General features: G+C 38.7%; 1 protein-coding gene across 2 annotated transcripts in view; it reads left to right on the top strand.

Moving 5' to 3' along the window:
- LOC137265910 (transcription termination factor 2-like) overlaps positions 1–8434 on the top strand; it is a 41393-nt gene extending 32959 nt beyond the window's left edge. For both annotated transcript variants that reach the window (XM_067801386.1, XM_067801387.1), the window contains exons 17-25: positions 2051–2142; positions 2548–2800; positions 3526–3678; positions 4087–4154; positions 4451–4604; positions 5117–5199; positions 5638–5712; positions 6640–6723; positions 7479–8434. In XM_067801386.1, the coding sequence (XP_067657487.1) occupies positions 2051–2142; positions 2548–2800; positions 3526–3678; positions 4087–4154; positions 4451–4604; positions 5117–5199; positions 5638–5712; positions 6640–6723; positions 7479–7539 (1023 nt within the window). In that variant the 3' untranslated portion in view covers positions 7540–8434. The remainder of the gene's footprint in view (positions 1–2050; positions 2143–2547; positions 2801–3525; positions 3679–4086; positions 4155–4450; positions 4605–5116; positions 5200–5637; positions 5713–6639; positions 6724–7478) is intronic.
- The last annotated feature ends 3900 nt before the right edge of the window (positions 8435–12334 follow it).

Below are 12334 nucleotides of genomic sequence, written 5' to 3' on the forward strand. Positions count from 1 at the left end.
AACAAGCCTTTATTACGAACACCAAAGAGATCATAGGCGGTTCACGTTAAACTGTTTCCTCGATATAAACATAACATAGGGGAACACGAGGGCGATAGCCGTAAGCGAGCCACCGATCCTATATGGTCAGTCAAAACTTACAACATAGATAAAGTGGATATGAAAGCCGACGAACCTAACTTGTACTACTTGAGGGATGGGCCGGGTAGGGGATTTGTAAGAGAAGAATTATTGATCGTACCGTACGGCACAGTATTACCTCCTACCAAGGCACAGTAATTACCGCCAACTTTTTTGTAGTAGGGGTAATAGTAGCAAGAGCTAATGACCCAACCAAAGCCTTATTTACTAAATAAGGCTTTGTAGAGACATTTCTTGAAAGTGTTTTAGAACTGTCATTCCCTATACTACTTGTCTGGCTTCTGGGACCATTAACCATCGGAAGTTGTTTTGTAAACTGTCTACTAGAACTATTTATCATCTTCCCTAAATATGTAAACCGTCTACTAGAAACTATTTATCATCTTCCTTAAATATGTAAACTGTCTACTAGAACTATTTATCATCTTCCCTAAATATGTAAACAGTCTACTAGAACTATTTATCATCTTCCCTAAATATGCTAACTGTCTACTAGAACTATTTACCTTCTACCCTAAATATGTAAACTGTCTGCTAGAACTATTTATCATCTTCCCTAAATATCTAGACTGTCTACTAGAACTATTTATCATTTTCCCTAAATATTTAAACTGTCTACTAGAACTATTACTTCCTTCCTTTTAGACAGATATCATTCATTTTCAATAAGTATGGAAACGCTTTTTCAGAAAGTATTATATGTCTGGCTTCTGGGACCATTAACCATCGGAAGTTGTTTTGTAAACTGTCTACTAGAACTATTTGCCTTCTTCCCTAAATATGTAAACTGTCTGCTAGAAATATTTATCATCTTCCCAAAATATCTAGACTGTCTACTAGAACTATTTATCATCTTCCCTAAATATGTAAACAGTCTACTAGAACTATTTATCATCTTCCCTAAATATGTAAACTGTCTACTAGAAATATTTATCATCTTCCCAAAATATCTAGACTGTCTACTAGAACTATTTATCATTTTCCCTAAATATGTAAACTATCTACTAGAACTATTTATCATCTTCCCTAAATATTTAAACTGTCTACTAGAACTATTTATCATTTTCTCTAAATATGTAAACTGTCTACTAGAACTATTTATCATCTTCCCTAAATATGTAAACCGTCTACTAGAAACTATTTATCATCTTCCTTAAATATGTAAACTGTCTACTAGAACTATTTATCATTTTCCCTAAATATGTAAACTGTCTACTAGAACTATTTACCTTCTACCCTAAGTATGTAAACTGTCTGCTAGAACTATTTATCATCTTCCCTAAATATCTAGACTGTCTACTAGAACTATTTATCATTTTCCCTAAATATTTAAACTGTCTACTAGAACTATTTACCTTCTTCCCTAAATATGCAAACTGTCTGCTAGAACTATTTATCATCTTCCCTAAATATTTAAACTGTCTACTAGAACTATTTATCATCTTCCCTAAATATGTAAACTGTCTACTAGAACTATTTATAATCTTCCCTAAATATGTAAACTGTCTACTAGAACTATTTATCATCTTCCCTAAATATGTAAACTGTCTACTAGAACTATTTATCATCTTTCCTAAATATGTAAACTGTCTACTAGAACTATTTATCATCTTCCCTAAATATGTAAACAGTCTACTAGAACTATTTATCATCTTCCCTAAATATGTAAACTGTCTACTAGAACTATTTATCATCTTCCCAAAATATGCAAACTGTCTACTAGAACTATTTACCATCTTCCCTAAATATGTAAAATGTCTGCTATTTATGAAACTGCTTGCTATAGCAAGTGAAATATTAATGATAGGAATTTTGCTTTCAGTAACACTGACACAAGTGATGGAATTTGAAGAGACAGTTGAGACAAATTCAACAGTTGGTACTGATCATTGTTTGTCTTCTTTGTCAGGTCAACCTGCCATCGAAGTCGGTGGAAACAACTGAGGTACAGCTGACACCAGAGGAGAGGAAGATATATGACAAAGTCTTTGCCCAGACAAAGTATGATGTTTTTAACACTAACACTAGCTAAGCAATCAAATCAAGCTTTATACAACCTGCCAGGTCTTTCTATTAGATGTGTACAGTGTTCTTCATTTGGTGTTATTTTTAATACAGTGACTTTGCAAGCTTTGTACTCAGACTTTTGAATTCCTTGTAAAAGTGTGCCAGTGACATAGTCAATAAATAATTGTATAAAGTAGGTTCTGGGGGTCGTCAGTGTTTCTGTTGGAAATCTGTGACAATATCTTGTGATGATTATGAACATAGTGAGTGATAAAGTAAAACAAATCTAGATAGCCATGTAATGTTTTCATTGAAGACTGATCTACAGTGAGTGCAACGTGCAAGGCCTATTGTTAAAATTCTGTCTTTCAAAACATGTTCAAAGCCACTCTGTTCCAGGTCAACCGTGCAGGACTATGTCAAGCGGCATGAGGAGAGGGAAATGGGGATAAGTCGAGATACCTCCGAGTTGTCGTCCAACCCCTTCAGGGACAACACCTCACAGAGCATAAAGGGAGGGGCGTGGAACTCCCATGGAGCAGGGTTTGACAATGTCCCTCCGTCACAAGGAAAGAAGGCTGGAGCCAGTGAGTTGCTGGTTCTCCTGCTGCGACTACGCCAGTGCTGCTGCCATCTCAGCCTTATGAGAGATGTAAGTATAGGTGTTGTCTTCTTTACCGTTTCCTTGTGTGTAATTAATTCCTTTTCCAGTAAACAAGGGGCAATGACTTTACCATGGTGAGTTGTGGTCACCTTTGTTATTGCACTGATCTCTTTTATCACTGCATCTTAGTAAAGATCTCCTTTATCCTTGCACTGCACAATATTTCCTCTTATTGTTGCATCATAGTTAAGATCTCCTTTATCATTGCACTGCATGATATGACCTCCTATCACTGCATCTTTGTTAAGATCACCTATATCATTGCACTGCATGGTATGACCTCTTTCATCATTGTATTGGAAGTTTAGATCTCCTTTATCGTTGCACTGCATGATATGACCTCTTTTATCATTGCATTGGAAGTTAAAATCTCCTTTATCATTGCACTGCACGATATGACCTCTTTCATCATTGCAATGGAAGTTTAGATCTCCTTTATCATTGCACTGCAAGATTCTGGTGGTGGGATAGCTGAGTGGTTAAAGCATCTTCATCATGCTGAATATCCAGTTTTGATTAAGCACTTGGGTACAATGTAGTGGTGAAACTGTATACTGCGGTATTAGTAGAACAAAAGTTTTTTGTCTTCGATTCGGTATACCTTAATGCACAAGTGTGAAATGGTATGTTGCAGTATTAGTAGAACCATGCTATTTTACCTTCAGTTTGATAGTCAGTAAATATGTAATTAAATGGTTGTTCTGTTATTGAAGCACATAGAGCAGGAGACAATGGAGAATGAGGGCATTGAGTTGACCTTGGAAGAACAGATGAAGGGGATGATGTTGGATGAGATGTCACAAGGGGAGAATGGGGCCAAGACAGAGTCATCTCCCTTGTTTGAGAAGTCTTCCTTGAGCACAAAGGTATTTTGTCCTGAGTCCAGTCCGAGACAAATTCTTTGATGCAGAATTTATATAACTGTATTGAATTCATCTGGGATTGCCACACACCTGTTGTGTTCCTTGGTGTTGGTAATTCCACAATAATTGTCTCCCTTTCGTGGATGAGTATATGCTCTGACTATCTTTAGGCAAAGGCTCCCTCATTTTAGGGATGATCTTGGTCCACACCATCCAGTGGTGTCCCTTACATAATGGTGATGGTAATGACACTGAACTGATGACAGGTTACCCAGGGTTTATTTTGAGCTTCAAAACTAGGGTGTCAGAATCCTCTCAGTTACTAATTTCATGGGATTTAGGGAAGAAAAGCTTTACCCAGCTTGTAAATGTGCCATCACTCATCTTGTCACTTACATATTTTTGTTTCAGTTAAAAGAGTTGATGTCCACGCTGCACAAAATTAAGAAAGAGAGTAAGCCAGGATCTGTGATAAAGAGGTGAGATACAAGCTGTTAACACCTCAAATGATCTTGTTTACTCATTCAAGGGGTCCAACATCCAGCGGTGTAGGACATCACCATTATGACCCAAGTTCCTGCTGGTTGTGGCTCATATAATGCCCGGCTTTCACAAAACTGGTGAACTTGACATTTGCTGTTTGAAGCCTTCCCCTGACATGAGTTGACAACAAGTATTTTATTTAAATACTGCCCTGAGAGGTTTTAAACAGAAACTAGCAATAGTCCAATTGTAGGGCACTGGAAACTCTCAATGGTTTATTTATATTGTTTAGTGTGGTGGTGTCACAGTGGACAAAGATGCTGGACATTGTTGCCGTGCACCTACGGAGGGTCAACATCTCCTTCAACATAATACAGGGCAGCATCTCTGCAAAGAAGAGGATCGAAATGGTGGAGGATTTCAACACAAATCCAAAAGGAGCAGAGGTTAGTAAGAGTCACATGAAGTTAACAAGACTGATTGCATCTTGCTATTTTGTAGAATATTGGAGACAATGTTCAATATATGAAAGTATATTAACACACTACAGAATGTGGACAGAAGCTTTTGATGCTCGTGAGACTTACAATATATTCAATGAAGAGTGCATAGTGACAAGTGACCTGTGTAAGATTACTGACTTTGTAGTGAAAAGAACGTAATATGAATGAATGAATGTACGAATAAACTGAGTAGGAATGTGTTGTACTGTATAGTGTTTTACTGTTCTTTCAATGGATTTTCGTGAATAGCGTACTACGGATATAACGAACTAATTTCAGTGGTCCCCTGTAGTTCGTTATAAAAGTATTTTACTGTATTTACAGTTAAAAAATTTCCAATTTTGAACATGTATGTACCTGAGACTACTGTTACAGCACATTATGTAAATATTGGACTCAATAGCTTTGTTTCAATATCTCTAAGGGAGATAACTCTCAATATTGCCTTCTTCCAGGTGATGTTAGTGTCATTGAAGGCTGGCGGTGTTGGCCTCAACCTCATTGGTGGGAGTCATCTGTTCCTGTTAGATAACCACTGGTAAAAGCACAAACAGTCTCAGGTTTCACATATATTCTTCATGTATCTCTAGGGGTGGTGGGTTAGCACAGCATTTAACGCATTTGTTTGGCATGCCCAAGACCTGGGTTCAATTCCCCACATGGGTACAATGTATGAAGCCCTTTTCTGGTGTCTCCTGCTGCGATATTACTGGAATATTGCTAAAAGTGGCGCAAAACCAAGCTCACTCACTCATATGTCTGTAGGACTTGGCAGTGATGTAGCCTGGTGGTGCAGGTGCTTACCTCCCATACATACCCTATCCTTAATGTGTAGTGTAATGTATTGTCATGTTGTTGACCTGTGGAGGAAATAATACACTATTAACTGGGAACCTGGGTAGAAGAGTTTATTGTTTGGTGATGAATGCCTGTGTTTGACCTGTGTGTTACCTAATGGCCATCCACTATTGTGCAGGAACCCAGCCCTGGAGGAACAAGCATGTGACAGGATCTACCGTGTTGGTCAACAGAGGGATGTGGTTATACACAGGTCAGTCTCCTCTGTACACAGTCACCATTTTAAAGGTTACATGCAACATAAAACACAACTTCGCAGATTCTGATACCCTTAGGTATTGCACAAAACGAAACAAATCATCAAAAATGCCAGTTCAACCTATAAAAAAATACATTGAAAAAAACGACTGTGAAATCAGAGTTCAAACAATTCACTAATTTTCCCCCTGTGCTTGGGGAAAAACTGGTTTCAACTGCAGTGCTGCGCATGCACAGTGAATAGGTTTGTGGAGCCTGAAACAGGATGTGTGCCTGGATTATAGGGTCGTGACATGAACTAGTTTAATGTTGTGTACACAAACAATCTAGATATCTATCTGCACAGCCATGACTAGACTGGACCTTCCCGCACAAAACACTGCTTACACTGGCAATAACAATGACAAGTCTTACAATGTGCATATCTCCATGCAACAAAGCTCAAAACGCTAACACTATGATTGTTATAACACAGATACTGGGTACACTAACAACAGCATTGATATCACTTTGTTGTACAAGGTTTAATTCAGCGAGACAACAATTACTGAAATGAAAAGTTAAGCTGACACATCTTCTTTTCTTTACTTATCTTCACAAAGAAGATGTAAGAATGACTTTTTCTCACCCAGTAACATTTATGTTTCCTGTCACGTATTGCCCTCAAAGTTATTGTTTTCTTCTTCTAACTTGCTCCTTGCTTTCTCATCACCCACTCATAACATTCTTGAGCAACCAAAATAAGCAAAACAAAAACTTTTTTGAAAAGCCCTGTTTCAATTCTTTTTCTATCCTCTTCTCCCTTTGTGCATTTAATGTTACAGACGTTATTCATTTAGGCATTGTGTAGAAGTAAAGAAGGTATTCATGCAATAATTTACCAGTGTTTTATGTCATCTGACAAACAAGGATCTGTTTGTAGGTTCTTGTGTAAAGATACGATTGAGGAAAAGATCCTGGAGCTCCAGAAAAGGAAACTCTCTCTAGCCAAGAATGTACTTTCAGGGTACGTAAACAGCTCTCCATACCCACTTCCTTTCTGTTCATTGTGTTTAGCAATATGTCTATGGTCTTCCTGTGTCCTTGATTGTGGTGAGTGGTTGCTGAGGGGACAGATTATTGGCTTGTGATAACAAAAGTCCAGTGTTCAGTTCCCAGTGGTTGGATGTTGAACCTTGTGGCATCAGAAGTTATATGGCATGAATATTGTTATGGCAGGATAAAACCTTCCCAATACAGAGTTCATTTGTGTGACAAATCATGAAGGCGTGCATAGATCTGGGCCCCGTTTCACAAAACGCCCGTAAGCCTTGTAACTTTCCCCGTAGCATTTGCACCTCCTATGTTACAATATACCAGGTGCAAATGCTACGAGAAAAGTTATGAGATCTTAGGCTTACGAGAGTTTTGTGAAACGGTACCAGCAACACCATGCCATTTGCTCACATGTTTGATGCATGCCATCACATCCCAGTTAGTAAGATTAATTATGGCCTGTTCCAGACTCAGTTTCTCATAGACTGTCCTCTTTAAGCTGGAATAACGCTGTGTGTGATGTAACATAACAAACAAGCTTATGATGTCTCAAATTCTCTTGCTACTGTACTTTAGTTAAGATATTTGGGTTCAGTTCCCACTGGGATAAATTGCTTAAAGTTGCTCTCCCATCCTATTTCTGTTATGATGAAATAAACTCACTATGTATGGCATTTTGGTTCAATAATTGATATTGTAGTAAGTATATAAATATTGTCTTTCCAGATCTGGTGCAAGCAGTCAGAAGCTGTCACTAGCTGATCTACGACAAATGTTTGGTGTTTAACCAAACTGTAAAGATAATGCATGTAGATATGGGGACTGGGATATTGCTTAATCAACTCCTGCTTTCACTCTAGAGCCAAGGTAATATTAAATTGTAAGGAAGGACAGGTGTAAGGTCTAGGGTCAGACTGCATGTTCTTAGCGCTATACTAGCATACTGTCAGATGATCTCTGTGTTCTTTGACCCCTGGACGCGTGAAGGTCGGGGGTAGAATAGGCCTTCAGCAACCCATGCTTGCTATAAAAGGCAACTCTGTCGTAAGAGGTGACTAACGGGATTGGGATCGGGTGCTTAGCCTCGCTGACTTGGTTGACACATGTCATCGGTTCCCGATTGCGCAGATGGATGCTCATGCTGTTGATCACTGGATTGTCCGTTCAAGACTCGATTATTTAGAGACTGATACCCTACAGCTAGAATATTGCTGAGAGCAGCGTAAAACCAAACACACTCACTCACTCATTCTTTGTCTCCTGGGTCTCCTTCTGCAAAGATGTTTCTGAACTGACAACTATGAATGTTTCAAAATCACCTGCTTTGACTTTTTTAATTGGGCTCCTCAGGAGACTGTGAAGCTTTTAAATCTAAACCTGTCATATTTATTTAGGTGTTATGCTAAGTACTGAATGATGCCTTAGCTTACAATATATGCGCTATTTATTTTTCTGTTGAATATTTGCAAGTGCTACAGTTTAGTGCTATCGTAGCACACACACATATACAACAGACAATCCAGAAATGTTCTTTAGTCGCACAAATACCTCCTCATCTTCACAAATTACCTCTGTCTGGAAATATCTGGAATAGGAACTCAAACATCAGTGTATTTAATTTTGATGTCAATCTTCTTGTTGACCTATTTATTCTGTCTATGAGAATAAATATTTCAAACATGCATACTGCTTTGTTCTCTTGGTCAAAGGATTCAGGGACGTGAATCTACCCGATGTATGCTCCCTGGAGTGTCAGAAATATTTTGTCATGTGTTTTGTGTGCTAAACATTGACACACCTGGCACTGCAAAAGCTGCTGCAATGATGGGGAGATGGTTTGGTTGAACATGTCTCCAGTCACCTGTGTATACACATCCATTCTTAAAACAGTTTGGTAAACTAGTTTAAAAATTAGTTAATTCCCTGACAAAGCATACGCACGGGACTTTCTGTATAATAAAGAACAATATATGCACAAAAACAGGATTGGTTGTTGAAAGATCACGGTAAACATTTCCGGTGGCTTAAGAAGACGAGATATTTTATGTGCGCTTCATTTGTCCATTTGCTTGTAAAGCAATGAGTTGTGTTCATATTTTCAATGTATTATAGTTCTGCAAATATCACTTAACATCTTGATCAATAGAATATTTATCTGGAAGACAGTGTCTGTTCGTGTATGACAGATATATGAATGTTTTTGCAGCATGTGTATACGTACATAATCCAAATATCACATTTCACTTGGTCAGGTCAGTTCACTATGTAGGCTAATGTTGATGAAAGTTTCAACCTGTGACCATCAGGTATGTTGCTGTCAGGTGCCCGTGATCAGGTTCAAACGCTCTGCAGGAATCCATGGACGTTTGATACATGTCATGGTATCCATGGCAACCTTATCCCGTAGATCGATCCTCATGACCTCAATCATTTGATTGTCTGCCCCAGACTTCGTTATTTACAGACCGCTTGAGTAATGACACATTCACTAGTTCCATTTTACCCCAACTGGGACCTGTTTGTAAAATGATAAAAGGTTTTTATCTCTGCGTTTGCAACTGTTTCAAATTACATGCAATAGAAGAAAGCTGTACCATATATTGACCTATTGTCCAAGGAGAAACCAAGTAAGACTTTCTTCATTCAAACACAGTCAACACTGATTAAGTCTCAAGTAACGGTTAATATGGCATACCAGCAAGCTGTTCACTCTCAGTAACGTATAATTACTGTATAAAAGCTTAGGTCCTAACTTGATGCTTAAAATCAGTATCAAGATTGTATGAACCGTAGATAAGCCGAACATCCGGCAGTATGTCATCTTATCGTCTTGATCAGTCTTCGGAAATAGTGTCACCAAATTCATACTGGATAACGTAACTAAATTTTGTTCTTGTGCTTTGTTGTAAAAAAGCAAGCTGTTTGCATATCTGGACACACATTTGTAATCTAGTGTATGTTACCTAGAATGTCATTCAATAATGTAACCTTCCGTAACATTCAATCTCCGTAACCACAGTAACCACAAAGTAACCACAGCCATATTGCATCCACTCACGCCACGAAACGAAGTGTAGCTCACAGAAAATGGCCATTTATATATGATTTGTTTGATTTGTCTTATTTATTGTTGGGCATTGGGTGTATAGCCTCCCTCGTCACGCTGAAGACCTGGGTTCGAATCCACACAAGGGTACAATGTGTGAAGCCAGTTTCTTGTGTGTACCGCAGTGATATATGTGGAATACTGCTACACGCAGCGTGCTCGCTTAGTTTATTGTGGCCAACCGATCACATGACCGATCACATGAAAAACGCTCAGCCATCGCGATTTAGGTATTTTCTGTGAGCCTTGTTCCCATTATACTAAACCTTAAGAAAATTTAACAGCAAACTCCTGCAAGCTCCACATCGTCCTGCCAACTATTCCCAGTGTGTAATTTATTCTTTGATTTAGAGAACGTTGCACTTACTTGAATGTAACATGGGAGAAAGCGTTAAATTTTAAGAAGAGAAAATGAAATGAACTTTTATGATTTACTAAATCTTCAGAAACACCAATACCACAGGGTCAAAAGACTGAGCAAAGATGGCCCCACGGAACATCCAATCACAATGATTTTGTTAAATATTGATATAGAGTTAAACACCCGAGCGTGGTTTGTGATGGCAAATATACAGAATAAACATTGTATTGTGGCCATGTGTACAGCTTTGGAAACAATGACGTCTGTGTAGTTGCCTCTATCTCTTGGAATCGTTGTGAGTATTATATAGCTACATATTGTCATTAACTGATGCATTATTGTAAGCATTTGCTCAATGAAATGAATTGACTGCTAATATTGAAATAACCCATTTGGATGGTATATTTGTCAGTTATTGCGGCACTGCTAGGTAATTGTTAAAATGAAAATTATCATGGGTCAAGAAATAGCCTAGGAACATTGTAAAGTTCATACATCAAGATGGTCCTTGTCTTCCAGGTGCTTAAAATGTAAAATACAAGACAGGTAAGTGCAACATACGTCATTTTGGTGATTTCACTTTCTTAGTAAAGCACAAGGTCTAGCACTTTTTGGGTTGAGTCCCATCCGGGATTCGACCCGCACCCTCAGAATCAGGCACCTAATCGCCAGCACACAAAGTCAGCAGCCTAACCCGCTCAGCCACCGCGACTTCCACTAAGACAAGTAAGTGTTTTTGTTGCCCAAAGAAAAATCAGTGTTACTTCAAACACGACATTCTCTCTCCCTAAATTGTGTGAAGCCAATTTCTGGTGTTCCACACCGTGATATTGCTGGAATATTGCTAATAGCGGCGTAAAACTAAACTTACCCACCCATTCACACGTTGAGTGGGTCAGTGCTCGTTATATGAATCGCGACACAGATGTCCGACACTGCTGCCAAGAACAAGGTTAATTAAAAGAACAGGGGAGACAACTCTCCGCGTACACAAGTAATAATTTATTGCTCTCTTATCCTGGTAGCTGGTCTGTCTCACAGTCCCTGAGCCACATTATTTTGCCTACTGCCAAGCCTTCTCTGTAGTGCTAAATCCTTAAATTAAGTAAGTCTAGATTTTCCCACGTTCTGAATCTCTTGTCTACCTGGAGCTCCTATTAAATTAAATTGTTCAATTGTTTGTAACTATCAAAATTATATGTATTCAGAGACTGAGCCTTAGTCTCTCCTGATAGCCATTTTAGCCGCATAATGTAACAGAATATATTTTATGATTTAAGTAAATACCCACCACCACCAACGGTGGCACAAGAGCGTATACGCCAGTGAATTATATACAATCATATATTCCATCTGTGGAATGTAGAACCAACTGTATAGTACATTGGGGAAGTCGTGTTGCTGGACATAAGTGCTCTACTGGTCCCGGTTTCAGTCAAAACAAGAACTGCACTCGAATATACAGTTTCGAAAGACACCATCTCCTCAAACGTGCCTATTCACAGCGGGCAGAGAAACCAGATTAATTTCTTAACAACAGAAACATGCATGGGTTCGAATCTTTTCAATGCTAAGTCCTTAATCCCGACAGATATATGCACTTTTCATATTTATGTCCTGAAATTGCTGAGGCCGAAAACGACCCCACAAAGCTTGTCACGATATTGCTGAAATATTGCTGAAAAGACTTTTAACAGACAATATCACCAACTATCTCATTCAGAGACCAGCATGTTTACAGATATTGCTGAGTGAGAAAACTAAGACAGTGAATGAGAGAGTAAGTTAAGTTTTACGCCGCACTCAGCAGTATTCTATCTATATGGTTGCGGTCTGGACCAGGCAATCCAGTGATCACATGACCATCTATCTACGCAATTGGGAAACGATGACGTTTCAAGGCACAGAATAATCTTTACAGTCGTAGAAGATCATGTGTTTGCAAGTAGATTTCCTATGTTCCAAAGTTGGTATAAGAGCTGTTATTTCTTGTACCCATGCGCGTGTGCGTGTGCGTGTGCGTGTGCATTTTCAATGTTTACCACTGAATGTTCATCTTGGTGAGAGCATAGCAGCGCTGCTTTGGATGTCACTCATTCTTTCACGTCTTTGGCC

This window comes from Haliotis asinina, chromosome 15 (genome assembly GCF_037392515.1).
Source record: "Haliotis asinina isolate JCU_RB_2024 chromosome 15, JCU_Hal_asi_v2, whole genome shotgun sequence".
NCBI lineage: Eukaryota > Metazoa > Mollusca > Gastropoda > Lepetellida > Haliotidae > Haliotis > Haliotis asinina.